This window comes from Sciurus vulgaris (genome assembly GCF_902686455.1).
Source record: "Sciurus vulgaris genome assembly, chromosome: 1".
NCBI lineage: Eukaryota > Metazoa > Chordata > Mammalia > Rodentia > Sciuridae > Sciurus > Sciurus vulgaris.
This window is the reverse complement of record NC_136461.1, coordinates 175,687,363-175,714,115: the sequence shown is the minus strand read 5'-3', so window position 1 is coordinate 175,714,115 and position 26,753 is coordinate 175,687,363. Positions and strand designations below refer to the sequence as shown.

General features: G+C 40.4%; 1 protein-coding gene across 4 annotated transcripts in view; it reads right to left on the bottom strand.

Moving 5' to 3' along the window:
* The window catches only part of GRHL2 (grainyhead like transcription factor 2), a 143,469-nt gene that overhangs the window by 47,191 nt on the left and 69,525 nt on the right, over positions 1 to 26,753 (bottom strand). For all 4 annotated transcript variants that reach the window (XM_079106956.1, XM_079106954.1, XM_079106955.1 and 1 more), the window contains exon 8: positions 10,985 to 11,079. In XM_079106956.1, coding sequence (XP_078963082.1) covers positions 10,985 to 11,079 — 95 coding nt within the window. The remainder of the gene's footprint in view (positions 1 to 10,984; positions 11,080 to 26,753) is intronic.

Here is a 26,753-nt window from a genome sequence, read left to right as displayed (position 1 = left end):
TGCTCTAAAGATGACAACAGTTTCATTGAACACTGATCCTTTGGTAAAAATATATAGACATAAAAGTCCTTTTCCAGGAACACTTGCCTTCTTTTATTGTTATTACTGACAATACAGGGTTATCTTGGCCAGAATGCATAAACACTGTTTTATGTTAGCAAATCAAATGTTCACTCTTCTGAGCTATGCAGTCGTCCTTGACTCTGTGGCTGTAATTCACAGGGCCCTCAATCCAGAAAGTGCCTCCCAGAGCTCAGCAGCAACTCAGACTCTGTGTGTGTGTGTGTGTGTGTGTGTGTGTGTGTGTGTGTGTGTGTGTGTTCCCTTAAAAAGCCTGCCTAGTTCTACAGAAGCCAGAAGAGAAAGTGTTCTGAGGACTATTTCCCAAGCTAATAGATTTCATGGTTGGCTCCCTGATTTAATGATGCATCACTCACGGTGGAGATATACTCTGTCAGGCAGCAAGAAATATTCATTGTGGTTTTATCGGCTCCAAGTCTCAACTAAGAGAGCTAAAGTGATGGATCATGACTGTTTACAAGGGCCACTTAAGTAGACAAAGTCACTGAAATCAAAGATGGTTATTGGCAATATACTACAATAAATAGACTAAATCCTCCTTAGAGGGCCTATAAAAATCAGTTATGTAGTAGAGATGGTCTTTAAAGGTCACATGAGCTACCACAGACTAGACTCCACGGGGAGACACTTGAAATAGTTTCTCTTAATAGAGAAAAGTCCTTGGTTTAAGGCCTAATGGGCTCTCTTTGACTCAAGGCATCCTGATTTCCTAACAAGTAAACAACATGAGACTCTGCCTTCTCTGCTACATTGTGTTGGCAGCATCTGGTATTAGCCTAACAGGCAGGGATTTTATAAGGGGGTTGGCACTGCAGTCCTCTTGCCTGGCTCCTGGCAGTGAAAGTGCAGTTTCAGGTCCTGATGGCATCAGTCACAGTCTCGCTATGCTGCATGCAAAACCCAAATGGTTGAACTTTAACTGAAGGGCTAGGGCTGGAGGTTGGGAAAGCACTGAGGGACATTAACTAAAACCTTGCCTGGGAACAGATGAGCATTAAATTGTTTTATTTTGCAAACCCAACCATGTCCCAGCTCCATGCAGAGTGGGCAAATGTGAGAGCTGATTTCTTGGACATTTATCTACAAAGCACTTGTGTTAGAGAGGCCTAAGAAAAAGGCATGATTTCACTTGCCAAATGTTCATCCAAATGTCAAGCACAGAGAGTTCTTTTCAACTTCAATGGGAATACTGATTATGTAAAGAGCAGACAAATGTCATAAATAATTGATCTGTCACCCAAGTTATTAATGCTGCAGATATGTTCATATAATATTATCAAAACCTCAGTTACTTGTTTTCCTATAATTCTAATAGTACATTTCTTAGAACAATTAAATCAGATGTATTCAAGTGGATAATAGATACAATTTTATTTTTGCCTTGGACTCAAAGATTGATTCAGATGGATTATTTCTGAATGTACCAAGATATTTCCTAAAAAGAGTGGCAGTCTCATGACACTGGACATTTTTTAATAAAATCATTTATTACATATGAATACCAATTCTTATTTTGCAGTTCCTACCCAGAAAAATGAGGTCTCAATAAATCTCAGTTGTGTACTATGTGTATAGAAAGATTTATTAAAATAAATACAAATCAGTGAGCTCTGAAATTGATATATTAACTTGATTATTAGCTCCCAAGATTTTTCTGAGGACTTTCCATTAAAATAAGTGGGTTTACCTTTGATTGATTTGGAAAGCAATTTGAGATTTATAAAAAAAAAAAATCACAACACCCATGATTTTATGTAATGTGTTTATATGCCTCTTTAAACAATTGCATTTTGCATTTTTAAAAATCTTTCTGGTCAAAGACTAAGAAAGGCACGTATTTGTTAATGCCTGGAATTATAGAGTTTTTTCCCCAAGAAATTGCTATCTGTTGGCTTCCAAATTAAGCTACAGGTACACATAAAAAGGTCCTGCCCTCAAGGAAAAGAGCTCTGTTCACTTACTGTTCTAGCCACTGATGTGGAATGTATATAATTAGCTATTAAGTAAGATGATCTGGACTACAGTTGCTGTAAGGACTTGAAGAGAAGGAAGAATTCAATAAGGTAGCAAGGGAAGACTTCTTGCAAGAGTCTTAAGATAGGAGAGATACAGAGGGAATGAAAATACATGCTGGCTCTGAAAACAGCAAAGGAACCAGACAATGGGGAAGTAGGGTTTCAATTTGGGAGGATAAGAACGGGCCTGAAAGGGCAGGAGGGAACTGTGCAGGAATTACGCTGCAATCAAACCATATGCTGCTGAGCCTAAGTGTCTATCCCTGAGGCCAGGAAGGGCAGACAGGTGCAGCCACAGCACCCAACATCCATGTTACAGGTGAGCCCACAAAGTTTCCAACTCAGCAGGCCTGGCTGGGAGACCCTAGCTTTTGCATTTCTAACAATTTACCAAGTTGCCGATGCTGCTTTTTGAGAACCACACTTTGAAAAATCCCACCCTGCAGCATTTGACTTCCTCAGCCATCTCCTCTTCCAGCCCTTCTCTTTTTTCCCCCAACTCTCTTTACTCACCACCCTTCCTTCTCTGGTTCCTTGTCCTCCACTTTCTCTAAATATAGAACATCTGAAGCCTGGTTTGTGAACCTCTTTTGCTCACATTCCAATTCTCTCCACCAGTCTCATCCTTTCTCATTTGTCCTGATTTCTATAACCCCTCTTAACAATCAAGTCTAACTTCCCTCCTGAGCTCCATGATCCCCTGCTCTTCATGTGCTTTCCAGCCTCTGCATCTTTGGCTACCCCAGTCTCCCAGGCATGTTCCTCCTTCCAACTTCCACATACTTCAATTACATGATGCAGCCTTCCTCATGTGTTTCCTGATCCCACAGAAAGGGGACCTCTCTATATGCTGATGAAGTGATGCAATGGGGAGGGGGAGAGAAAGCAAATCTGGCAAAATATTAACAATGTGTTGATCTAGATGAAGCATATAGGATGTTAACTGCATTTGCTATAGGTTTCTTTTTTTAATAAAAAACTAGACAAAAAAATTTAAAATAAATTGAACTTATGTCTCTAGAACTCTTCTAGCATTTTCTCTCCATCAGTCATTGTCCCTTTCTACCTCACATTACAGTTACTTACATCCATGTCTCAATTCTGGGCCTGGACTTAACATGGTCTGAGAGCAGGGACTCTACCAGGCTTGCTTGTCCACAAATCCCCCTGCCCTGGGCTAGTTCCTCATGTTTGCTTCCAAGGAATGAGTGTACCCTTGTCAGAGATAATGAAAGAGATAGCATGGCTAGATTTTCCCAACTTCAGAAAGCATGGTGGGAAGAGCTCATCCTTCAGAACCAGAGGGCCCAGGGTTGGAATTCCAGCTCTATTATACATTAGCTGCACTACATTAGGTAAGATAGCTAAACTCTCTGGACTTTAAATTCCTCATTAGTTAAATGAAATATCCTACCTACTTAAAAGCATGAATATTGCATAATGTTCATAAAGTGCCTGGCAGAGTGCCTGGTGCATAGTAATTACTAAACAAATATTAGTCATTGTGCACACAAGCACACACCATCATTTTATGAAACCCAAGTCTATAGTCTAATTTTCTGCACAATACAGCAGTTCATACCTGTTAGTTACAGAGCCCTGAGTAGAATTCAGGCCAGGAACCATGGATACTCCACATTCTAATAAAAGATCGAATCATTGATATCTTCAGTGAGATGCCTTCCAAAGATTATTCCTTTTATAAATGAATTAACTCCAGCTTTATAGTTTTTCCTGCCATCCATTACCTTATAAAACTGGAACAAAGGCATGGCTTTGTTTAAGTTCAATACCAAAGACTCCAGCAAATGTTTACCTTTCCCTTTTAAAGTTTCCTTCACCCACACCACGCCCCAGCAAACACATAAAACTGCCATTTGCCCTGCTCTGCAGTGTGTAACTCAATCTTTCAGGACTCCTCCCAGGAGCTTCCCCCAACCCTATCTTTACTTTTGAAGATCATGGAATATGGCCTATAATATTCTTCAGCCTTCTATTAAGTGATCTGTTAAAAATTGGGTCAACTTAGGCAATCAATTGGGATATAACTTTTTCTTGATTGTTAGTATCTATGAACCCTATTTCATCCTGGACTGTCTCGTAAGCAGAAATAGAACTTGACAGGTAAAGGCATCAGATCACTGTGGGTTGTAGGGGTTAAGCAAGATCATGAAGCAATGGGTTCCTCAGGCATATAATCTCCGTTGGGCAATTTCTTGGTTTTCTCTTATAGGCTAAAAATCCATATTTATACAACTTCTCTTCTCCCCTGGTGTCCTGCAACAAAGTTCAATAGAAAAAGAATATTGTCCATTTCAGAGCATCCCTTTGGGAAGCATGATTCATCAAAACTACCAAAAATATTCTGAAGTGTTGTGATGGGCATTTAGTGGGGGCACAATAAAAATCAATTAAACATTTTAGACCAAAAAAAAAAAAAAAAAATGCTGGAAAAAAAAACAGACCCAGAAAAAAAGTAGGAAGGAAGAGAAATAGCAAATTTTTAACAACATAATGGATACTGAATTTCAAGCCAGCCTTTTAATTAGCATAATATTATTTTCACTGAAAGAGACTGAATAATTTGCAGTGTATAAAGTTAGAATGCTCATGTTTTCTTTTATTTACCACCTTTTTAGAGGCTATGATCATAGTCCTGCTATTTTCACCATCCTGTCTCTAAGCCAGAAAAATTGGGATTATGAGCAAGGGAGACTGTTTTTCCTGGCCAATAGCAGAACATGGAGCAAAAAGCTAAGGCTGTCTTGCTGCCCACCAGCAGTACTTTGAGAAGACAATACTGGGAAAGAAAGGGTCAACTCCTACAGTGAGAAAAGAAAGACACCTGGACTTTACATGGAAAGAGGAAGTCACCCTGTATGACAGCTCCAGTTGCATCTCACAATAAGAAGCTGTCACTGTGTAGTCACCATGACTCAGGCCACATCATGTGCAGGCTTAAGTCCAGAGTGCTGTGGGGGCATTAAATCAATTTCACTATCTTCTTTAAGGAGTTCCATAGTCAATCAATACCACACACACACACACACACACACACACACACACACACACACACACATTCACCCTGCTAAAGAGGGTAAGGCTTCTCAAATAGTCCTCACTTCCATGTCCATTATGGTCAATGACTTGTATGATTTGAACAGGGAACATACCTGGTCAACAAACACAGGTAGGGAGAATCCTGGGTGTTGGAAGTATCGGACCAGCAAGCCATCTCTGCTGGGCCTGGGGTAGTAGGGTGTGAGCACAAGGCAAATAGCAAAGCAGGATGGCCTGATTGAACTGCTTTGTCCATGAAATGAGACTGACCATTTATTTTCTTTCTTTTTGAACCAAAAGAAATTGTAACCTAGAGATTTCTTGGAGGAGGAAAATTATAGTATGCTTTGATCTAAAAAAAAAAAAAAATCAAATTTTCTTCTGTTGGGCTGGTAACAGCATGGGCTCTGGATTTAGAAGGAGCCATCTTTACTTTTGCCTAATCTTGTAGGGTCTGGGATATCAAAGGTCCTTATAGAAAGGAATCGGAATCTGAGGTGACAGGAATACTATATGTGACAACTCTTAGCCTCTCTGCTCTACTCTCCACCCCAACCAAGTCTCAACCTGCCCAACCCCAATCTTGCCACAAAAATTTGTTAACAGAGAAGAAAACATATGCCTTTTTTATGTCTTTGACCCTCTATAGAATGACAATAATTTCTTGTCTGAAAGGTTCTCTACCAGCTCCCAAATACAGAAAGAATGTTCTCCAATGATCTAACAAAATGGAGGCCAGGGCAAGCCAACTGCCCTGCAGCTCAGCAGGAAGGGTGGACAGAGAGCAGGGTAGACCTCACCACACAGGAGGCACTCTGCTCCTGCAAGCAAAGGTGCTGGACTAGAAAGCAGCAAAGAGTGACCCACAGAGACAGTTTCTTACCATCTACTCATCTGACCAGTTTCTCACAAAGGCACAGGTGTAGCAAGAGGGCGTGGTAGTTGGTTTGTCTTCTTGATTATGTAGTGGGGATGGTAGAGAGGGGAGAGAAAGATTTTCACTGAATCGAGACCATTCCAAAATGGTTAGATGCAGAACAATCAAAAAAAGAGCCATGGAAAGAAGCTTCCTTCATGCTAAGGAATTTATAAACTATGGGAAGGCCAAAGCCTAGAAATGGGGGGAAATTAGTACAGTGCATGGGTGAAAAGACACCAAAAGGAAACTTAGCCCTCCAGGTTGGTCCAAGGCACCGAGTAGCACCTGAATGCTTGTGTCTTCCTCCTGTGTCCCATGGGAGAGGATCTGATAGCACACTGGGTTGGGTTAATCTTGAAATCATTGTGACCAGAGAAAATAGCATTGGATGAAAATAGGGGCCTGGTTTCAAGACTCTCCTTAGAAACCTGGGAGAAAGGGAAGCCCATGATCAGGGCTGACTTCGCTCCTGCTCGGGGGATGACATCATTGCTGGAGAAAGGCAGTGCTCGCTCCCAGGACTCTGAGCTGGCTGCTCACCAATAACTCAGTGGGGTCTTGTGTCTTCATCATCGTGAGGATAGGTGATTGCCAAAGCTAGTTTTTGGGTACTTGTGTTTGACTAAGGGGAGAAAGTAAAATGAAAACATCCTTGTAAATGGGAGTCACGTGAAAGAAGGAAGCACAGAAGTCCTCCCATTAGAATCACATGGAAGGGTCCTCCTTCCTGCTTCCTACCACTTTATGGCTCAGCAAACTGAAGCCGGGAGACAGGAGGTCAAATGGCAGCTACTCCAGTGCCAGGACTCGACTTGGGGCATTGAACCCCATTTCAGATGCTCTTTCTGCTGCATTGCCCTGGACCATTCCCGGCCAGTTTCCAGGCTGTTAAGCGTGGACACTCAGAGCCACACCCACCTAGAGAGCAGTGACACCATTCACGGTACCTAGACTTCCAGACTGCACAGATTCCAAGGGGGAAGCAGGGCCTGTGGGAGAGTAAGTTGGCTGCTTGTGTCATCCTGCAGAAAGACGCTGGAGCAACCAGCAAAACCGGTTCTGGGTGGAAGAACCCTGCAATAGCAATTCTGCCAGAATCTGGCTGCAGTTGACACCCTGGAAGTCTGGGAATAATCCCCAAACCTCACTGTGACTAATACTTCTGACACCTTCCCTGGCCAGATACTGTTCATACAATTAAATTACCCTGAATGATTAACATTTCATACACTCTCCTTTCTTCCGTTTGTGCGAGAGGAGAGAGAAAACTTGTAAGTCAGTCACAAAAGAAAGAAGTGGAAGTGTGCCCTGGAAAACTCTATGACCTTATCACCAGGTCTTGACTGTACATATGTGGCAAGAATATCAAATGGTGGACTTTTTCTTTTTTTTAAATAAAGTCATCAAACTGAGAATATCCAAATAAAAGCTCTCCTTCAGGTGCTCAACTTGGGAAAATGCAGTTTTCTCAAGCGATACTGTTGCCGCTCTAAGTCCACGGGTAGCATCTCTTCTGACACTGCCTGCTCAAATTGGTTTACAAAACCTCGAGCAAAGAAAAACAATGACGACAACAAAACTCGAATATCTTCCAGCCTGTGGATATGTCTTCACATGTGGATCGATTTTACTTCTGGTGTTTTTCAAAACACCTTCAGAGGTCAACATTTACGACTTTGGTAGGCATTCAAAAGGATGTTATGGCATCTCCCTTGAACCACGGTGACATAAGTCTGCCTCTGGTCTGCTGTCACTCGCTGTGTGCACCATCAAGGGAACCAGGGACTGCCTGCTGGTGGGGTACCTCACCCCTTTCCTCTGAACCTCTCCCAACACTGAAAACCAGTGAAGACCCAAGCTGTATACCAACTGTCTGGAGGTGATGTGGTTGAGCACGAAGACTCAAATGTCCAACAGAGCCAGGCAGGAAAACTTCTAGAACAAAGAAGTCTAAAAAAAGCAATATAGAGCAGCCAGTACCAATGAGTGCCATGAAGACCACTCTCCTTAAAAACACTCTGGCCAGAATCTTTAATTACCAAAATAGTCCAGTGACCTGGATTTTTTTTTTTTAATTTCCTTATTATTAAATGTGGGCAAAATGTTAAAATTTGAAACATAAGTACATAAACATATAACATACCCACATTTGTTCTGTGGTCCACACAAAGGCTGAGGTTGCGAGTTTGTGTCCTTTGACCACACAAACCAAAAATTCCTGTGACACTGAATGGGATCCCAGTCCTGAAACCTACAAAGAATCCTGGGCGGATGTCATCAATAGGAATTTGAAAGTAAAACATAACTGCTCCTGAAAAGAAGTCTACAGTATGGAAATTACGAATCATTCCCTGTGAGAGGGAGACTTTTTATTTTTCGTGGCACTGCAGATTGAACCCAGGAGAGCTCTATCACTGGCTATATTCCCCGGTTCTTTTTATTTTTTGAGACAAGATCTTAATTTATCGAGGTTGGCCTCACACTTGTGATCCTTCTGCCTGCCTCCTGAGTAGCTGGGATTACAATGTGCGCCACTGTGCCAGGCTGAGGGACACCTTCTGCTTGCTTTATTCAAAAATCTTTTTTTGAACCACCATCCTATTTTAGTTTTTTGCAGCCTCTTTATTACAAAATCAATAATGTCTTAAAGAAGTGCCTTAGGCTCTGCAGATTTTAAAAAACCCTCTCAGCCTTCCTCATGAACTAGATTTAACTATTATGGCTTTCTTTAAAAGCTCTTCATTAGTTTGAAGAAAACCATTGGGAACTATGCTTTATTACTTATTGACTAACCCAGATCTCATACAATTGCAGCAGCCAAGTAACAGTCACTTAAAATAGACATTAAAGAAATAAAACAAATTTTGCTACAATAATGATTATAAAATATCCTTTAATGTCATCTATCAGAGCATATGTGAGCTTAAACTTGAACATCTGGAACAACATGCACACGTACACACGTGTACACACACACTTAGACAAGAAAGAGCTCCTGTCCATGGCCAATGAGAGGTATGGAATGAACTGGACCAAAAGATCAACTTGAGCCCAAATCAGCTATCTCACGGGCTTACCTCAGAGCTGTCCCTTCCAGCTTAGGCATTTTCTTCAGAAGGTCCCTACTGACACGTAACACTTAACACATTCCCCCACTAGCACCACTTATCACACTGCACGACAACGAAAAGGGTGTTGACGTTGACACCACATTCAGAGCTTGCTCTAACACTGACAAGATACTTCCAGCGACATGATCACAGTGTCTTCCCAGTGACCCTGAGGTGGCCCTGCCTCCCTGGCTCACACTGTCAGACGGTGTGGCTCCCTTGCCACCCTCCCAGAGCACTGGATCCCCTTGCATCCCACCCTCGGCATGATGCTTGCTTGGTGCAGCAGAGAGGTTTGGAAATGTCTGTCTTGAAGGCAGGAATGGAGGCCCAGAGAATGTCAATGACGTGCTAAGGATTCTGCTCCCTTCTAGAAGTGTGCCGTCACAGACTGCCTCCTGCCTGTCTCGCTTCCGAGAGAATGGGCACGAAGAGAAAGAGCAGGCACTGGCTGCAGTGAGTAGGAGTTGGACAGGAAGTCAGGTGTAGACAGACCTACACAAGGCCAGAGGCGGAGTTCCTGGGAAGGGAACTTTAAATCTGCAGATTTAAAGGGGCAGGGACAACCGTGCTTAGGCAGCCAAGGATGTTCATACAGGACTGAGAGCACATGGGAATGCCCAGTGCAGGGCCATGGGCCTCACATACCCACTTTCTCTGCACTTCTGGCAGAGACCGTGGCAAGGTCTGCTTCCTTCCCTGGGAGGCCCTGATCCCCTGGAAGAGTCTCAAGGCTGTGCTGACATTCTGTCACTGTGTGCCTATTTGGGTCACCTTTCTTGGGCCGACAGCCAATTTCACCTACATTGTTTTATACATGAGTGAAATGAGACACTGAGCGATTCATCTTCTTCTGGAAGTCATGCTGCAAACTCCCAGCCAGTTTCCTTTCTCACCCAGCCTGCCCCTGCCCGAGGACAATACAGCATTGACAGGAGTTGTTGACATTGACCTTTTCGTGAGTTTGAAGACAAAGTCTTCTCACACTCACCTAGGTGGTACCTAACTGAAGCAGAAAACATGCTTAGGTTTCATCCGGAACTTTCCCGTAAGTACAAAACAAGGATGAAGGATCAGAAAAGTTAGGCACTCAGAAAGAAGAGTGGGCATGGCAGAAGGATTTGGAACATTCATAAAATCAGAGACTTGGGGCTGGAAAGCAAGCGTGGGTATCAGTGAGTCCACTTTCCTATCCACAATGGGCAATGGTGGGCGTCTGTCCTTGGGGTACCTCTGGCTGCCAAGATATTACCCTTGTGCTTCTTAACCACATTGGTCCCCAGAGGAATAGACAAAGGTCAAGCAGCCAGCAAAAGAGGTGGTGAAATTCATGGTGGTGCACCCAGTCAGCGAAGCCACAGCCCTCAGCCCTGCTTCCTGCACCCCTCCCTTTCCCGGCCTAAGACAGTAGCTCCGGGCCCTGCCCTGCCACAGGGGGCTGCACCAAAAGGCCTGGGATGGGTGTTTGGGGGTTCTGAGGAAAGGTTTCCTGACATACCCCCACCAGTTCCAGGTTCTCAGATGGAGCATGTGGCCTGAAGGACCTGGGAGAGTGTCACCTTGGCTCATCACCATCTCCAGACACCACAGAGCAGAAGCACAGTCCCCCATCTCCCCTCACCTCAAAATCAGCACTGAACAGTACATAACTGAAAATGTGTAACCTCAGGAAAAAGACAATAGGTTCATTCCCTTTTTTCCTGGCTCTGGTTAATGGGAAGCTACCTATAGAGGGTTTGGAAAAAGAATCTTCTGAATTGAAAAGCCTGAAGGATGAACCCACATTAGTGTTTACTCACCTTGGCCTCTTCGTTCACGTCCCAGGTAAAGGAGACAGCATTATAGGCGATCTCTTCGATGTTGCCAATGGTATTAAAGCTCTCCTTGTAATCAGCTGTAACAGTAAAGAAGAAAAAGGTTTCAGAGAGTAAGAATTACTTGGTGGTATGTGTTTTCCACGGAAAAATTTAAAGTTTGTCTATTTTTCTGGCTATCTCTATGGCAACAGTTAAGGATAGGAACTTATTGATATTCTTTGGTTAATATTTACTCAATAAGAACATAAGAACGTAAACACGCTCCTCTATTAAAAGAGAAAATCTAAGTGAAGCAATGTCTTTATCTGATTTATCAGTTTCATTTCATTCTAGGTTTAAAAATTATTTAGGTGCACTTCCCTCCTGAGTCCTGCTTACTTTCCTTCCTATACTCTTTCCTATCACTGCATTTTGCTAGAAGTGCCACCGTATTCCACAGGAGTTTTTTATAAAATGGAATATTCCTTATATCAGTCAGGCACTGTCAACCAGGACTTTAGCAAAGAGATTGCAGGAAACTTCAATCTGCAAAACTTTTGCGTGTGTGTGTGTGTGTGTGTGTGTGTGTGTGTGTGTGTGTATGTGTGTGTGTACTGAGGATCAAATCCAGGGCCTCACACGTGCTAAGCACAAAGACTACAATTGACCTGCACCTCCCGTCCAAAGGAAAACACTTTTTGGACTCAGGTACAGAGAGCTGAGTTCATAATACTCAGTTCACCATCAATGACTGACCATTCAAGGCCTTCTCTTACTGTATTTCTTTAGTTATGTAAAGAAAGAAATCTTCGTGCTGGCTGCAGTGGCACATGCCAGTAATCCTAGCAGTTCTGGAGGCTGAGGCAGGATTTTGAGTTCAAAACCAGTCTCAGCAATTTAGAAAGGATCTAAGCAACTCAGTGAGATGCTGTCTCTAAATAAAGTATAAAAAGGGGTGGGGATGTGGCTTAGTGTAAGTGTCCCTGAGTTCAATCCCCTGTTCCAAAAAAAGGAAAAAAAGAAAAAAAAAAAAAAAAAGGAAGAGAAAGGAGGAGGAGGAAGAAGAGGAGGAGGAGGAGGAGGAGAATAAATCATCCCCATTAACCTCTCCTACAAACACAAAAGCTATCAATGTGTTTGACAGGCATTCTTATGAAACATGTTAGATGGGCTTGCTTGTATATGTAACTTAATTGTTGATAAGTTGTGTTATGCTACGGCTAGGGCTGCCAGGTTTAGCAAATATTTGGGATATACTTATCCTTAAAAAAGTCCTAGCTCTTTTTATCAAATCACAAATTTAACTGGGCACCCCGTACCTTATGCGGCAGTCCTGACTGTGGACCTCTTCAGAACTGACCACATTGCAGGTTGCAAATCTATTTCTAACTGTGACTGCAGAGAACAATATAGTGGCCACCAGTCATGATTTATTTACTCCCTTTCTCCAGAGATGGGCCCTTCCCTAGTCTCTACTCTCACAGAAAATACTGCAAGAAAAGTCCTTATCCCTGGGAACTGAATTCATGACTGACCTTAGAAAAACCTACCAACTATGCTCTCCAGAATGACCCTCCAGACTCTCTCCAAAATGGGTTGTCCAATCTAACCTCACCCCAGAATTCTCTTTCCCTTTCTTTAGCCGATCTGATGGGTATCGAGTGGAATTCCCTTGATGTTATATTTGAATTTCTTCTGGTGGGGTCAAGCAGCTCCTCACACAGGTTAGCCAACTAAGTGTCTCCTGTAAACTGCTCACTCAGTTTCCCAATCACCTCCCCTAGTAAAACTACATATATTTACTCTTTTCTTTTTTTATTTTTTTAACTGAGGATTGAACCCAGGGGTTCACTAAGCTACATCCCCTGGTCTTTTAAAATTGTTTTAATTTTGAGACAGTGTCTTGCTAAATTGCTGAGGCTAGCTTTGAATTTGCAATCTTCCTGCTTCAGCCTCCTGAACCACTGGGATTACAGGCATGTGCCACCACACTTAGCCAAATCTTTACATTTTAGACAAAGAACAAAAACTTAAATTATAAAAGAATGTGTGTTCACCATGAAAAAGTCAAAAGCTATGAACAAGTAAGAAAAATACTTCAAAGCAACCACAATGTACTCATTCACAATAACCACCTATGTACATTATCTTTCCTATCTTTCTCCTTTTCTTCAAAACATTTGTTTTACATAATATTTTCACAATTATTTTTTAATTTGCTTGGTGTCATTCTTGTTACTTAGCACATCTTTAGCATGTTCCCATGTTAATAAACTGGTGTAAAAGTACTGTTAAGGCATCTGTAGCAATGAGAGAAATGCAAATTAAAACTACACAGAAATCTCACTCCAGTCAGAATGGCAACTATCAAGAATACAAGTAACAATAAATGTTGGTGAGGATGTGAAGAAAAAGGTACACTCATTGCTGGTAGGACTGCAGATTGTTGCAACCACTCTGGAAAGCAGTATGGAGATTCCTCAGGAAACTGGGAATGGAACCAACATTTGACCCAGCTATCCCACTCCTTGGTTTATACCCAAAGAACTTAAAATCGGCATACTACAGTGACACTGCCACATCAATGTTTATAGCAGCTCAATTCACATTAGCTAAACTATGGAACAAGCCTAGGTACCCTTCAACAGATTAATGAATAAAGAATAATGTGGTATATACACACAATGGAATATTGCTCAGTCATAAAGAAGGATGAAATTATGGCATTTGCCACTAAATGGATGGAACTGGAGAATATCATGCTAAGTGAAATAAGTCAATCCCAAAGAACCAAAGACTGAATGTCTTCTCTGATATGTGGATGCTAACTCACAATAAGGGGATGGGATAGGGAAGAATAGAAGTACTTTGGATTAGACAAAGGGGAATAAAGGGAAGGGAAGGGGAATGGGGATAGAAAAGATAATAGAATGAATCGAACATTACTTTCCTATATTCATATATGATTATACCTTCAATGTAATTCTACATCATGTACAACCAGAAAAATGAGAAGTTATACTCCATATATGCATAATATGTCACCATACATTCTACTATCATGTATAACTAATAAGAACAAATAAAAAATATTTGAAAAAAAAAAGGGCTAGATACCATCACATTAGATCTGTGTCACAACTTTATTTTGCTCTCGTTGGTCATTAGATGATATAGCACTTTGCTATCTCTAATACCATTTTATTTAATTATCTTTACAGCTAAAAACTTACATATACTTAATTATATTTTATTAAGATATATTCTCAGGAACTGGGGGTATAACTCAGAGGTAGAGCACCTTAGGTTCGATCTCCTGGATCAAAAAATAAATAAATAAAATAAAAACAATAATGACAACAACAACAAAGAGATATTCTCAGAAGTGAAATAGGCCAGAAAGCAATATATTCTTAGGACTTATTGATTGTATCTAATTGTTCCTGTAAAGGTTGAAACAGCTAACATTCACAGTAACAGTATCCTCTTTCCTCACACTGTGTCTTTCTAAATTGACATGCAAAACCTGCCACCTTATTATTTTAATCTGTAATTCCTTGATTGCTAAAGAGATTGCACAGTCTTTCATTTCTGGCTGTATGTATTTATTTTTATCTTTCTCTTTGTTTTTAAAATATATTCACTTACAACTGTTTCCATTTCTATTCTTTGCGCACTTTTCTCTTAAAATATTCAAATTTTCTTACCGGTTTTAAAATAAATATTTAAAGCTAAAAGAGAAAACAGAAAGCAAAGAAAAACAGTTTTATAGCCTACAAACTTAGATGATGTTGTTTATGACTCTACCTGGAATAATTTTAAATGCAAACCTGTACTTTCAGCCAGCCAACAAGCTCTTGAAATTATGAAGAAATAGACCACTGAATTTGAATAAGAAATTAAATTCCTTGATTCTTTATAACAGGTTTAAAAGATTGTGTTACAATTTTGTTTGAGTTTTTAGTCAACATTTTTAAAAACAGTTTATAGGTCAACTGTAAATATGAAAGCAAATGAGGTATCTAGAAACTAAGACAAACCAAGGTACTTAGGTCAAATACCTATTCTAGATCTCAGGAGCTGTTTGATAGTTTACAGGGTTTCATTTTTTCATAACTTCTCTAACTGAGGGTTTTATTTTTTCATAACTTCTCTAACTGAAAGTTTTCTTCCCTAAAAAAATGTGTCACTAAAGAATGACTTTACAACATTTGCCAGTAAATGGATGGATCTGGAGGATATTGTGCTAAGCGAAACAAGCCAATCCCCCCAACCAAAGGTCGAACGTTTTTGCTGATATGTGGAAGCTAAACCACAATAAAGGGGAAGAAGAGAAGTTCAATAGATTAGATAATGGGGAATAAAGGGAAGGGAGGGAGAATAGGAATAGGAAAGATAGTGGAATGAATCTAACATAATTTTCCTATGCACACATATGAAAATACCTAAGTGAACCTCAACATGGTGCCAGCCCACAAAAATTGGGTCCTTATTAGAATAGGATGTATCCTACACATATTATTTTATCAAAATGGATTCTATTGTCATCTGCAACTAAGAAAAACCAATACAATATTTTTTTTAAGTGTGTCACTTGAAAAATGGTAAAAAAAATTAAAAACAAGTGTAATAAACACATGAACAAAACCCTTTCTGGGTCTCTTAATTTTGCACAGGTTGCCTCTCTTAGTCAATCAACAGATGTAACAAATGCTCACCACCACCACCCCCACCCCCGCTGTGTTCCATGCCATGTTCTCAGATGGAGGGACAGCAGAGAACAGGACTAGGTCATGAATAGTGTGACTCTTTCAGTCCAAAGGGAGCCAGAATATAAACAAGTAGATAGATAAATGAACAAGACAATTAGACAAACACCCTTAATATGCTTTTTTATGCCCCAACAAAAGGGTGGATAAGAATATTTTTTAACATTTAAGATGCACCCCATAAATGTGTGAAATTCAAGAATGCACACATGGATCTATAGATGTTCTAAACAAAAATATATAACTTCTATAATAATACCAGGATTTCTTTCTTTCTTTCTTTCTTTCTTTTTTTTCCTCGTCATTCACAAACTAAAGTTAAATCTCTCTAAGTCACATGGACTGATGGAAAGAATTCAACTTCAAGTCCATCCAAGTTGATTAGATTCAAAACTATAAGCCATGGTTCATGTATGAACACATGCATGTGCATTTGAGTCTCTACACACAGGGTATGAACCATGTGGAATTAAATTTGTGGTTCTTAAAAAAATGAAATCAAATAGTATTTAAAAATACCAGCATACATGGAACATAATGAGTTGCAACATAAAACGCTTTTCTTACTTTAAATTTATAGTTGATACAATTTGAAATCTGTAACATTGGCTTATATAATTCCTTCTCTAGAAAAAAAAAAAAAGTACAGAAAACACAAATAAAATACTGGATTGTCCTAAAGAGAAAATCCTTAAAGAGATGTCAATGATCTTGGAATAAGAACTGTCCCAATCAAGAACTTACTGTCCATCCTAAGCCTATGCCACGCCTTCTGCCAACATGAGACCTTTGACCTGATCCAACCTTGGCAACCTCTCCATGAGGTAGGAGTCTGAACCCTCCTGCAGCGGAGTTAAGCTGCCTGTGGAACATCACATAGCTGGTAACAAGCCAATCTGTGCTTTAAATCCACATCTGTTTGATGCCAAAGGCCATACTGTAAACCACTGCCTATATTTAGTTTGCAAATTAAACAATAAATTGTCACCAGATATTGGTACCACAGCATGACCGTCAATGCAACTGAGTTGTGAAGAAGAACTGAGAAAAACCAAGTTCATGAGGCAGAGAGCCTGGGCATTTTGGGACTACTGCAAATTCATCCACAAAGGAAGGCAGGGTTGGGTCAGCTGTAGAGGAGGAGGCAAGCAAGAAGACATCTCCCCATTCTGCTAGCACCATGAAGATTGGGAGAAAAGTTCAAAAGTCAGCCCTCTTCAGAAAACAAGGGTTGGGAAAAGGCTGATGAACTTCACAGTGTTTCATGAAAGGGCTGCTAAGCACGCATGAGTGTATGATGCTCGCCCTGCATGTTTCTAACAAGTTATATTCTGCCCAGAAATGATTGTATTCAATTCTATTTTAATTGTTACGGGAGGGATGATGGTGAATCCTTTTGTTATCTTTTTATTTTTTATCTCATGCATATAATCAGTGGTTTGTTAATAGGTTTTTCAATTCAGACTTTTGAAGACTGAGTTTTCCTCTAACTGATTGTATGAGTGAGTTGATGCTGGAATGCTGTCAAAGGAAATGCTAATTCCTTCACCCTAATTAAGCTTCATGTGCATGGTAAGTTGTAAATGCCCCTTTTAATTATTTTTGTATATATTGTTGGAGATTAAAAGGAGTGGTATAATTAATATAAAAATTGCCTCTCTTCTGAAAGGTATGGATTCTGCCTGGACTAGTAATATAATGAAGCTGGAATGCTGGAACGTCTCTGGGCACTGTTGCCAATTTAGTGTGCACAATGCAGTTTTTTTTTTTTTTAAGCAGAAAACTTGGCATAGTTTATATATTTGGGGTCTTGGTACCACAAGTCCATCTATATGGTGGCAGTCAAAGGGAGAAAGGACATCGGCAGTGCAACACATAAACTGGATTGTTTTCTGTCCTTCTCTCACCAAACCCTGTGACCTTCAGTGAGTTACCCAACCTCTCTGAACTTGTATTTCCTCATTTATAAAACAGAAACAATATAATAGAAACTGCTTGTCCATCGTGGATGATGGGAACAATCCAAGTCCCCATTTATCTCTAACCCGCCTGTCCTCAAACGTCAACTTAAATTTTCAGGAAACAGTAGAGGGTCAACCGAGGAGCATTTGCTCTGACTTGAAATAAGTGAAATAAATAAACAGTGATCTAAGTGGATTCCAAGATTTTTGTTTTGTTTTGTTTTTCAAAATCCAAGAAACGGCTTTTTAAAACCCGAGTGACTCACGAGAACTTGTGAATGAACTCGTTATTTTCTTTATAATGTTTTTAAAACATTATAAGCTAGAAATACCCAGGTGTCCTTAAGTGGGTTAACACTTGAACTGATTTTGAGAGACCCTAAATGTATTTCCATTGTTTGGTCCTGGTCCATGAACAAAAAGGAATGGACATCATTTTTTGTGAGACAAGTGTGTGCTAGGCCCTGTTCTTAATATACGCACTTCACAAACATCACCACAGACAACTCTTTTTTTTTTTTTTTAATTTTCACTTACTAAAATAGAAAATAAGTGCATACTTTCAGATTCTCCCTTTCCCTGCTGTCACTTGGTTTTTATCCTGTCTGATTTTTAATTTTTTTAAAAATTTTTGGTATCAGAGATTGAACTCAGGGGTGCTTAACAACTGAGCCACAGCCCCAGCCCTATTTAATATTTTATTACGAGACAGGGTGTTGCCGAGTTGCTTAGGGCCTGGTTAAGTTGCTGAGGCTGGTTTCGAACTTGCAGTCCTCCTGCCTCAGACACCTGAGCCACTGGGATTACAGGCATGTGCCAATGAGCCCAGCTCTTGTCTGTTTTTTGTTTGCTATAACTAACTGAATACCACAGACTGGGAAAATTACAAAGAATAGAGGATTATTTAGCTCATAGTTCTAGAGACTGGGAAGTCCAAGAGCATGGGGCTGGTATCTGGTGAGGCCCTTCTTGCTGCATCAAGACATGGCAGATGGGATCTCATGGTGAGACAGAGCATGCATGCTAGCTCAGGTGTCTCTTCCTTTTCTTTTAAAGTTACTAATGCATCTTGGGCCCCCCACTCTCAGGATCTCACCTAATCTTAGTTACCTACCAAAGGTCCCACTACCAAATACTATTAACATATGAATTTGAGGATTAAGTTTCCAACATGAATTCTTGGGGGACACACTCAAACCATAGCACATAGGGGGCTGAGCTGGGATTGGAACCTACAAAGTTCTTTCTATACATAAAGCCCAAACTTTTGACTACTGTGACATATAATCTTCTAAAGGAGCACTTTTTGATAAATTATCCAGAACAATGATGGAAGCTGAAATTGTGAGTACAAAATACATGACTATGATAGAACAATACCTCAATATTATTAAAACTGTAATAATCAATAGCATTATTACTATTTACTATCCATGGTTTATTATAATACCCTCATAGAGATTATTTAAGAAGACATCTCTTTAAGGATTTTCTCTTTAGGCCAATCCAGTATTTTATTTGTGTTTTCTGTACTTTTTTTTTTTTTCTAGAGAAGGAATTATATAAGCCAATGTTACAGATTTCAAATTGTATCAACTATAAATTTAAAGTAAGAAAAATGTTTTATGTTGTAACTCATTATGTTCCATGTATGCTGGTATTTTTTAATACTATTTGATTTCATTTTTTTAAGAACCACAAATTTAATTCCACATGTGTCATACCCTGTGTGTAGAGACTCAAATGCACATGCATGTGTTCATACATGAACCATGGCTTATAGTTTTGAATCTAATCAACTTGGATGGACTTGAAGTTGAATTCTTTCCATCAGTCCATGTGACTTAGAGAGATTTAACTTTATCTCATCCCTGGTCCACAAATTTAGTTTGTGAATGACAAGGAAAAAAAAAGAAAGAAAGAAAGAAATCCTGATATTTTCTAAGAATTGTCTGAGTGAATAAAGATATGGATGATATTTTGGTAAAGAATTTATATACTTCTACTCAGCATGAACTAGTCATGATTGAGTCTGGTTTTCTAATCTTCATTTCATCCCTTGACACACTAATGCCCTTGGGGGTAGGTGCGCAGACAAGAAGTTATGGGCACATGGGATTAGCAGTTACCACCCAAAGTGGTTAATTGGTCATCCTTGGTTCCCTCTACCACAAACTCCCTACCCTCCTCCCACCCAGATGATATTCTGAAGAAACAGTATCACTTGATTAAACCAATGGAATTGACAAAGGAAAATGGAACTCTTCCTCAAATAATGATCCTTTCTATCATTAGTAAGAATCTTGAGAATTGTGTTCTATCAGACATTCCACAGTCTGTCAAAAGATCATCCTGGTGTCTAACAACCGTCAATGTCAGAAATAATTTTCGAGCACAGATAGTCATACTGAGAGTCACAGACTAAGTAGATTCAAACAAGAGCAATGACTTTTTGGTCCTTGGTGGTGCCATACACAGATGTATTACAAGGACTGTCAATCCTCACGTGGATTATCTTTTACTAAATTTGAACCAAAAGCCCGATTCCTTCAGAGACTCAAGATACATTAAGATTAACCTCCATTTTTCACCTCCACGGTAGGCCCTGGCTGCCTTGTCACATGGATGGAACTAGCGAGCAGACACAAGAAGACAAATCTGTTCCATGCTGTGGAGGTGGGGGCTGAAATGACTCATCTAACTGGCTGTATTAGAAAAGTTAATTTTTTCATTAAGTGCTATGTAAATGATTCATATTGCTATTCCCATTTGCTTTTACTATATAACCTGTCATTTCTAATATTATATTAGATTTCAATATTTTTTTAAATTTGAAATTCTATTCCTTTCAATATATCTCTTCAAGAGGATAAATTTGTCCTTCACAGAAAGGAAGCTGCAGCTCCAGCTTACCTTTGTAATGCTGACCACAGCACATGGGGACGGGAGGTGTGAACCACCTGAAAAGCAGCAGTCCTCTCTCAGCTGGTTTCCTATCTTTCAAACAGAGATGCTAGGGGCACAGCCTCACGGGATGTGGGGCCATCACCCATGAAGCCCTCGCTTATTTTAAAACTCATCTTTTCAAAAGCAGACACACCACTGGTGGCTCCACATTCCTGGAGCAGGTTCAAAGAGTTTTCTTCAGATTAATTTCATCTTATGTTAGCTTTGACAACCTCAAAGAGTTTAATTTAATTTTGGGGAAACTTTGCCTTGCTGTTTTAGGTTTTGTAAACAAAGCAGGAAACTAAGTTTGCCTAATTTTGCACTTGGGAATATTTCAAAGACATAAATTCATTTCAGTTGAAAGATACAGGGTCAGACAAGCTTCTAGAAAGTGCTGGAAGGTGATTAAAAATACTAGCTCTATACTTTTGTTCAGGAAACATATGGATCTCACAAAACAAACAGGTTGTATCTTCAGGTGTTTTTTGTCATTTTTAAGACAATACAATAATTTTAAAATATGAGAATAACACATTAACTGAGATTTCATTAAATGCATCTCTGAAGGAAAAAATAATAATTAGATTCCAAGCAAAAAGAAAAAGAAAGAAAAAAGAAAAAAAGAAATCAAATTAAAAAGTATAAATTATATGATGAAAACATGGTGTCGTAACTATGAATATAGAAAAGGCCCATCACTTAGGGGGGAAAAAACACAATGCCTAGTAAATGTTAAAAAAAAAAAAAAATAGAAGATAGGAAACATAGCATTTTATTTAACTGAACACAGTGAATCTATCAGGTTGTTTTGTTATCTGTGTGAGTACACGTGTGTATGTGTGCTTTAGTTTTAAAAATCTCATCTAAACCAGTATTCCTATAGGGCAGCTCAGCTCTCTCAATAAAACAGTCAAGAGGGTTTCAAGCATCCATTCCATGCTTCAGTTCTCTCTGGAACATTCCTTTTGGTTAACCACTCAGAGTTTTAAAATTCCCAGGAGTAGGAAAACTCTTTACCAGAAAAGGTTTATTAAGCAATAATATACTGACCCAGATAAAAGGCAATTCCTAGGAGCAGTGAAGAAAAATATATGTAAAAGGTTACATTCATTGTAATTTTTAATTTCCAAATATTGCAACATTAAAAAAATTGCTTTTAAATAATTTTCCATTTGTTTGCTTCAGGCAAACAGTAATGATTTCTAGTTATGATTAAAAAAAAAAAAAAAAAGAAAACTCCCCTGGTTTATCAGTATATGCATTATGTTTCTGTGCTAGCGATTAAATCTTAAGAGTTGCCAAAGTTTTATCAGAGGCCTATCATGTAATAAAACAATATTTAAGCCAGGCACGGTAGCACGTGCCTGTAATCCCAGCAGCTCAGGAGACTGAGGCAGGAGGATCACAAGTTCAAAGCCAGCCTCAGCAACGTTGCAAGGCCCTAAGCAAGTCAGCAACACCCTGTCACAAAATAAAATACAGAAAGGGTTGGGGATGTGGTTCAGTGGTTGAGTGCCCCTGAGTTCAATCCCTGGTTATCTACCCCTCAAAAAAACCCACAATATTTAAATATAAAAAATAAGAATCAAAAGCACAATTCGCCTCCTGGCATGCAGAAAAAAATGCTACCAAAAACAAGTCTTTCTGAATGAAAGGGGAGGATTCAACCCCAGCCAGTTAAATAGACATGTTTACCACAACTATCGCCTAAAAGCATAAAACTGCCTAGAGCAGTTTGTTCATGAACCGCTCACACTGGTTGGGCCCCTGTTCTATGCCCAGTTCTGCACCAGGTTCTGGGTATATAGAAGTTAAAAAGAAAGTCTTCATCCATTCAAAAAGTCAGAACCAGTGGCTGGACAGAATTAAACTGACACACCAAGTAAAGCATGGCAACGTGCCAGTGCTTAGAGACAAACCCAAGCCCAGAGGAAGCAGCTGACTTCCTGGAGAGACTGGGGAGTTCCCACCCAGGAGGGGACAGGGGAGCGAGGTCTTAAGGTAGCAGAGGTCTTCCAGACGGAGGAGGGAAGAGAGGGCTGTTCTAGGCCTGAGAGCCCTGGAGGAGAACAGAGGGGTCAGAAGTTACTAGGAAAAAGTAGCAAAGGGTGAAAAGACTCCTATAGATATGACGTTAAGAAATTTTAGTAAATGATCACACTAGATAGATATGAATGATAACTTAGGAGTGAGATAGGAGTGTAGGAAAGAGGAGGACCCCGCAATAACTTGAAAGGGAGTCTGGGGACTAGGAACTGGAGTGTGATTCCAAAACTCTAGGTGGTTTATAAACTCCAGCCTGACCTTGACCTTTCTATGAAGGGAAATAGGAGGAACCCTAGGGCCACCCTAGTCACTCACTCGGAGGGGGAAATGATTGTCTCCAGAGGTGTTGGCCTCAACAGAATCCATTTCTCAGATTCATACTGAGACATGCCTGCGATAAATGGCTCAATTATTATTGAATTTTTTCATTATTCTGCCTGAAGAACAAATGTTAACTTTAAAGAGCACATGCATTTTACAATGCTTTAAAATGCTTAACGTTCATCCCCTACCATGCTTTTATCACATAAAGGTTTTCTAACCAAAGTTGAAGATGAAAAGGAATCTTCAGTAACTGTGGCTTGGGCACCTCCCTATAACACAGAGCACGTCTCACGCTGCACGTGAATGTGATAACAGTGAGAGCTGGTGAAGCCCGGAGACCCTGGTGCCCACCTGTCTGGTCCTATGGGGGAAGAAGGGACACCGCTTTGCTCTCTGGCTCACAGCCTGAGTTCTCACTAGGTCTCAGAGTTAGTTTTTGAAGTTGAGGACTCTTGTTGTCTTGCTTTTTATCAAATATCTGTTCTATCTATTAAGAAGTATGGAAATAGCCTAGAAAAACATCAGAAAATGAAATTCCATTTGCTTGAGTTATTTTTATTTTTTATTTTTGATACTGGAGATTGAACCTAGGAGCACTTAACCACTGAGCCACATTCCCAGCCCTTTTTTATATTTTATTTAGAGACAGGGTCTCACTGAGTTGCTTAGGGCCAGACTAAGTTGCTGAGGCTGGTTTTGAACTCTTGATTCTCCTGTCTCACTCAGCCTCCAGAGCTGCTAGGATTACAGGCGTGCACCACTGTGTCCAGTCATTGAGTTATTTTTAAAGGAAAGAAGGCCCACATTTTCCATCTGCAGGGAGATAAGCAAGTGTGTGGAAGTCTGGGACTAGGGCAGGCCCCCTGAGAGCTAAGCTAAATGGGAGGGCAGAAAACCGATGAGAGAGAGTAGTGAACTGCTGAGGACTCTTTCTTGTCACCTACTTCCTGACCATCTGGACACCTGACCTCCAAAAAGAACATAGTGGCCTCTTCCCACACACAACCCCAAATCTCCCGCCTCCTACTTTTCTGCACAGTTCTCAGAGGAGCCCAGCCCATAACTGCCTATAAAAACTGCAGGATGGAACCAAAGTCACTCAGAAAGCCAGCTGCCTCTAGAAACCTCAGGAAAACAGTGCTGCTTAATTTGAATCACAATTCCTAGAGAGTGGAGCATGACTCCAGAATAGAAAGAGGTCCAAGTTCCACAGAGGACATCTAAGCTCTGGTTTGAGAATCTTTCCAAAGGCTTTCTGGGATGCTCAAGGAAAAACGTGGAGAAGTAAACCTGGAGAAATGGTTGATGTCATTGGAACTTAAGTTTTCAGGGAAAGTATTACTTTTATATAAAACTGCTATCAACCACACACAATATTAAAATAGCTCTTAATAAATACATTTGTATTAGGGTACAGACAATAATCCTATAATGACATGCTAATAACTGAAAATGAAGTGTAATTGTCAGCTAAGTACCATGGAAAATTAAAGGATTAATGTAACCGAATAACTAATACATCCTGATACAGGAAAGATTACCATGAACCAAAATTATAAGTGAGAGAATGAACAAAGGACGTAGCACTGGTTTCACAATTAGCTACAAACTTTGATCAATATTGGTAACATGAGCTGTAAGTGAAAAATGATGATGTATTGGTGGAATCAGTCTCATTACATCACAACGGGCAATCAGGTAATTCTGAAATTGCACCAACTGTGATGTGTATTATTTTGGAATGTCTGCATCATAAAGTACTGAGGGAATTCTGAATTCTGTTCAGGAATTGACATGTGAATGTTAACAAATTAACTGTTGTAGCTTCTGGTTTTCATTCTATGAAGTTAGTATGAGCTGTTGAACCCCTCCTAATTTGCCTTCCCCACTTGAAAGGTAACAAATTGAGAAATGTCCAACCCCAGAAAGTGGTGTTGGAATGATTCACTGAATAGATTCGATATCTAGTCCCCTCTTATTATTATTTGATATCCTTTCAGAAACATCTCCTCTGGGAAGAGCTCCTCTGTGCTACCTCTTATCATTTGACATTTTAGCTGTTCATTTTTTTGCCTCTAGATGCCAGCAGCTTGAGAGAGAGTCTTTGCACTAATCCCATTTCACTCACCAGTGCCTAAGAAAGGGTCTGGCACACAGAAGGTGCTCAATAAATGCTTGCAGAATGAATGTATGCATTTTCTCAAACTGGTGTCAATAAACATGGGATCATCATTAACTCCATATCTCAATATAATGGGGCTGTTAAACTCAGAGACAAACTACAAATAGAATTAAGTGGCTTTTCCACATAGGAGGTATAATTGACACAGGAATATATCCCTTGGGCTGCAGAATATGAACTTATTTATGACCCTGAATAATTGCTGTTATTCAAGAAGCTTACAAGAAAGAACTTGTGAGCCGAGGAGAACTTTGCTTGTGTGTTTTGAAAAGCAGCAGAATCTACTTGGGCCTGGGTTTGTTTGTTTTACTTCTATCAAGTCAGAGCTAATTACTCATGTTTCCTTCCCCTCCCCCAAATACTTTAAGAACCACATATCTGAACAGGCTTTTTGGAAATTGTAGAACTAGCAGCAGCTAACAGTGTCACCTCCCAGACTATAAAATGTCGCCAGTGTCAGAAGGTAAGGGCAAAAGGCAAGACTTTCATGTGAGGTCAATTAATGAACGTCTTCAGTCCCTCTGCATGTAACCTGCACCCTCAGGAACTAGCTAGAGGCTCAGATACAAAGGTGATATATGGAGAGAGGGGACAAACTCCGGCATTCTTGGGTTTCCATCCTACCTACACCACTTATCAAGTGTGGAACCTTGGGTAAAATTCTTACCCATCACCATTTCAGTTTTTCTTTGGCGGGGTGGGTACCAGGGATTGAACTCAGGGGCACTCGACCACTGAGCCCTATTTTGTATTTTATTTAGAGACAGGGTCTCACTGAGTTGCTTAGTGCCTCGCTCTTGCTGAGGCTGGCTTTGACCTGGAAATCCTCCTGCCTCAGCCTCCCGAGCCACTGGGAATTTAGGCCTGCATCACTGTGCCCGGCTACCATCTCAGCTTTTCAACTACACAGTGGTGGTTTTGAGGATGAAGGAGAAAATGCTAATGGGTGATGTTTCTAGAGCCTGGAACACAGGTGGCAATGCTCACAAGTAGCTGTTAAAGGTGTGGCCATCCCTTCAGGCCGACCCTCTGCCAGCATAATCAGAGTTTCACGCACATGTTCGTCCATCTCATCCACTCGTGGAATATTTACCAACGCTGGTACGCTGCGGGATGTGCTAAGCACTGAGGCTGGAGCCAGGAACAAACAGACAAGCTCTGTACTCATGGAGCTTACCACTTAGTAGGAAGCAAAACTCTAAGAAATATGAACATAAACAAAGAACACGTCAGGTGGTGATAAGTGCCCTGAAGTTAGAGATAACGGAGATAGAGATGAGGGTGTGTAGGTGACAGGGAAGGTCTTGGTGACAAGGCTTGAAAAAAATGAGGGAAGAGGCCACCTAAGTATCTGTGTGAACGGCATCCCAGGCAGGGGGCACTGAGTGCAGAGACAGCCCCTGGAATCTCCACTCAAGCCACAGGAACCTGGAGCAAGCCTCCTGCTCTGCCCTGAGCCTCAGAACCCTTGGCTCTCTTTTGCAGGGAACCAAAAACAGGGCTCCCCCAGAGCCTGGCAGTCTGGGCCTGGCTAGCACACC